Here is a 4839-nt window from a genome sequence, read left to right on the forward strand (position 1 = left end):
TTGTGGTTTTGTCACTGAAGCATTCGTTCAGCTTTTTAACTTTTTAAAGTTGAAAACAAGTCAAGGTTATGTTTGGGCTTCATAATTCAGCAGTGGTGCCAGCTCAGCATATTGTATTTTTCTTCCCTAGTCATTCTGGTTTATTAAAAAGAAACACTGACGACAGATGGAAGGGTGAAGGAGGCTGTGCCTTTCTGCTTTAACTCCCACCAGGTGCTGACTCCTTCCTCAGGAATCCCCAGAGATTTATTCCATTCACAATACTGTTGCCCCTTCCCTACCCTGGGCAAGGAAAGCTCGTAGCAAGTCAGGACTTACATGTCCTCTTCTCTGTGGACCACATCTTTTTTTCTGACTAGGAGCATTTTCTGTTGCAGTGGAATATTTCTCAGAATCCTTCAGTAAGTCTGTCTCAGTGCTACTTTATTTTCACTTTGGTAATGAGATTGTGGTTTCTTCTTTTGTTTGTTTGGTGGAGTCTTTTTTTGAAATAAAGATATAGAAGATCATTAACTCTTTCAGAGTTAAGAAGCTTGCAGTAAAATAGTTTTTTGTCTTTTCTTATAAAGTTATATTAGGACTGAGTTCAGCCACATGCTCATGTGTACGTTGCTTCATTAACAATGGCGTTCATTTCCAGTGGATCTGCTTTCCAGTGATGTTATTGTCACTGTGAATAAGAATAGATGAACACAGTTTTATAAATCTGAGAGAACTGAGAGCGCACAGTGAAGCTCATGTTGTGTAACTCACATCTCCAGTGTCCCTGAGCACAGACCGGCATTGTGCATGATTCTCACACGCAGACTTGGCAAGCAACCTGCAACATCATCTGTTGCTTCTGTCCTGGCTCCTCAACTTTGTCCATGCACCTCCATTTTGTCACAGTACATCATCTCCCGGTCCCATCCTGGCTGTCTGCAGGCCAGAAGCTGCACAGTGGTTTTATGGGAATAAACAGAGGACTTAAGTCAGATCCACCAAACCGTTTAATATAAGATGAGCCTGAGGATTTGAGATTTGGTCTCCATAGGCAGAATACTTGGCAGTATTTGACACCACTTCTTCCAGAGAGCTAGATATATTCCTGGAGACACTGGGAATAGGCGTCTCTTTAGGCAGAGGAGGTAAAAATAACATTTACGTTCCTGTTATTAAAAATGAGAAGGGGGAGAGCAAGAGAGCAGGAATCTTGGTTATTGTTCGTATAGTTCAATCACAAGTAATCATTTATTTCAGAGCACAATATTTTATTTGTGTTGAATACATATTTCTGGAATAAGTTGGTATTTTGTGTGTGTGCTATATCTGAAGTCTGTATCCCATTTTTCCTTACTGCCACTGAACAAATGAAAAAAGCTGGGGAAGGCTTCTTGACACTGTGGTTTCACTCTGATGTTGTATTGCAGGTATGGCCTCGCATGTGCAAGTTTTCTCTCCTCACACCCTTCAGTCAAGTGCCTTCTGTAGCGTGAAGAAACTGAAAGTGGAGCCGAGTTCAAACTGGGATATGACTGGGTACGGCACACACAGCAAAGTCTACAGCCAGAGCAAGAACGTGCAGTCCTCCCAAGCAGCCGCCGCAGCAGCCGTCAACGCCTCCCTCCAGATCCCCAATCCAAGCATCCCTTACGAACAGACCATCATCTTCCCAGCAAGCACGGGGCACATTGTGGTGACATCCGCCAACAGCACTTCTGGTGTGGTTGCAGTGTCTGGGCAAACACTGGGCGGGCCACACAACCTGATGCGTCGCAGCACTGTGAGCCTTCTGGACACCTACCAAAAATGTGGACTTAAGCGCAAGAGTGAGGAGATCGAGAACACAAGCAGCGTGCAGATCATTGAAGAGCATCCACCAATGATTCAGAACAATGCCAGTGGGGCCACTGTAGCCACCGCTACGACCTCCACGGCCACCTCCAAAAACAGTGGCTCCAACAGCGAAGGGGATTACCAGCTGGTGCAACATGAGGTGCTCTGTTCCATGACCAACACCTACGAAGTGTTAGAGTTTCTTGGCCGTGGAACCTTTGGACAAGTAGTCAAATGCTGGAAACGTGGTACTAATGAGATTGTGGCCATCAAGATCCTAAAGAACCATCCTTCCTATGCCCGACAAGGTCAGATTGAAGTGAGCATCCTGGCTCGGCTGAGCACGGAAAGTGCGGATGACTACAACTTTGTCCGTGCATACGAGTGCTTCCAGCACAAGAATCACACGTGCTTGGTCTTTGAAATGTTGGAACAGAACCTCTATGATTTCCTCAAACAAAACAAGTTCAGTCCCTTGCCCCTTAAGTACATTCGACCAATTCTCCAGCAGGTAGCAACTGCCCTAATGAAGCTGAAAAGCCTGGGACTGATTCATGCTGATCTCAAACCAGAGAACATCATGTTGGTAGACCCATCCCGACAGCCATATAGGGTCAAGGTCATAGACTTTGGTTCAGCTAGCCATGTGTCTAAAGCTGTGTGTTCTACCTACCTACAATCCAGATATTACAGGTAAGAGACTGGGCTCATGTAACATTACTAGGAGAAATATTTTACTGATGGGTATTTTCCTACATTCCTGTAGATGAATGACAGTCATCCCTTAATCCTAAACTGGGATGGCTCTTAGATGGCTTGTTGGTGATAGAAGAAATAGTATCCTAACTTCTCAGAGTTTACTTGCATTGAAAACCATTGTAAATAACCATAAAATGTTGTAAGAACAGAGTTTACCAGTTAAAATTTAGAAAGACTTTCATCTCTATCAGTACTTTGTTCTCTGTGGGACTGTTTCAAGAAGAGGGGATGGATCTGGAGAGTCCACATTTCCAAGTCAGTGCAAGTAGGTTCTTGATTTCAGAAAGATCTTAACCTAAAAAATCAGTCCCTATTTCAGATATGTCTTCCAGTCTTTACTCGTATGTGAAACCAGGGACTTCACAAGAATAAGGTTGGCCCACAGGAAAGCTGTATGGATGCAGAAGGTGCTTGGTCAATGAGTAGTTTTCACACAGGCTGTGGAGCTTGCTAGAGTCAATGAAAGTATTCTGGCTGTCTCCTGTCAGCTCTGCTCCAGGTGAGCCGGCAGCCTGGCCAGGCTGGAAACACCCTTCTCCATGTGAGAAGCTGTTGGTAGGGCTGAATGAGTATTGTCAGTGATTTGGGTTTTGACTGAGGACCTGTCACGGACTGTTGATTCCCACTCACAGTGCTTTTAACTACAGGTATGCTATGTGCTAGATGGAGTTCTGACCTCTTCAGATGTGCTTGCAGGCACATCTGAAGCAAAACGTGTGAACCAGCCATATCCCTCTTTGGTCTGTTGAACAGTTTCAGCAAAGCAGCTTCTTTTCATAAGCCTTGGAAGATCATCCTTTCCCTCTGTCTCAACCCTTAAGACACAAACTCTTTCTGCAGATGTTCTCCTCAGACTGACTCTCTGGTTCTAGTCAGCTTAATTCAACATGCCAAGAACCGAGAAAAGCATTTCTGCTGCTTCCTCAGGGGTGGGGGAAAACAGGAGGGGCAAAAAAGGGAATTTGTCTTTAGTTGACAGCTGAATTTAGAAATGTTCAGGCCATGTTTTTGTTGTAATTCTGTGAAACAGGGGTGAAGAGGGAAAATGTGATCCTTCTTGATGACTGATTTAATGAAAATCAGTCCTGGCAGCATCCACAGCTCATCAGATGGGTTACAGAAAAGCAGGGTAGTTTCTCTGTTTGTAAATAGGAAAGAAATCTGTTTTATACATGGGGAGGACTGGGGACAAAAAACAACATGAGTTGGTAACAGACCCTTTTCAGATTTCATAAACATCACAGTGGCAAAGCCTACCTGAGCTATGAGCTTGGGAAGAGTTAATTTCTACAGGAACAGGAACTTTGACAATGTAGCACTGCAGCAGCTGATTTTTATCTGCTTGTACTTTGCTCTGAAGGAGGCCCAAGAAAAATTCACAACCCTAGTTTATACCTCAGAAGCAGCTTATTAAATGAAATATTCTACCTGATGACAGTCCCATCCTCCAGGAGAGACATGTTTCTGTGGTAAATATGCAAAAGCTTTTAGGGTTGCAATTACCTGGCAGACTAGAAGAAGGAAAAAAAAAAAGATTATACAGGCATTTTGTTGTTGAGTTATCTGTGATTCTGCATTAGCAGCCTAGGTCCCCAGCTGAAAGACAGAAGGGGCAGCCAAAATGAAATACGTGACAGAAAGCAGAAGAGAAAGAGAAAAATGGTTCATTCTCAGCGACAAACAGGGAATATTTTTGCGGCAGTCTCTGGGGAGGAGAAGGCTTGATAAAATTTGCTTTTTATTTTTTAAATGCTATTCCTGCCTGCTCTGAAGTTGCAGCTTGTTAGCTAATAAGTTCTGTCTGTCTAATTCCTCCATTGTTTTCCGTGCCTTAGTTGGTGGGAGGAGGGGAAAAGGGGCAACAGCTCACCAGGAAAAAAAAATAAGGAAAAGAAAAATCTCATTGGCTTGAATTGCATCAGCAGGGGGCTGCTGATGAAGCTAAATTCAAGTAATGAGGAAAATTTATGTTCTTCTTTCATTTTCTGATGGGGAAAAATACAGCCCAGAATAAGGACCCAATTCCACTCCAAAGAGAAGGAACTTTCATGCTAGGGGAAATGCAGGGCTTTATGAAGATTTTATGTGTCTTCCATTTAATTTACACTTGTTTTGCTTGATAGAGTATAAAAGACAAGGGGGTGACTTTAAGAAATGGCACATTTAAGCTGGAAGTGAAGGAAAAGCTTCCTCAGAGTAAAACCTTTCAGACTCTAAGCAGGCATGCCAAAGAAGTGACAGAAGCCCTGTGCCCCATGCATTTAG

The 4839-nt window shown here is 43.4% G+C and overlaps 1 protein-coding gene across 3 annotated transcripts in view; it reads left to right on the top strand.

The window, feature by feature from the left end:
• The first annotated feature begins 1411 nt into the window (after positions 1-1411).
• Positions 1412-4839, top strand: part of HIPK2 (homeodomain interacting protein kinase 2) — a 90048-nt gene continuing 86620 nt past the window's right edge. For all 3 annotated transcript variants that reach the window (XM_010166425.1, XM_010166426.1, XM_010166427.1), the window contains exon 1: positions 1412-2508. In XM_010166425.1, the coding sequence (XP_010164727.1) occupies positions 1412-2508 (1097 nt within the window). The remainder of the gene's footprint in view (positions 2509-4839) is intronic.

This window comes from Antrostomus carolinensis, unplaced genomic scaffold, assembly GCF_000700745.2.
Source record: "Antrostomus carolinensis isolate BGI_N321 unplaced genomic scaffold, ASM70074v2 scaffold22784, whole genome shotgun sequence".
In the NCBI taxonomy this organism is placed as follows: Eukaryota; Metazoa; Chordata; class Aves; order Caprimulgiformes; family Caprimulgidae; genus Antrostomus; species Antrostomus carolinensis.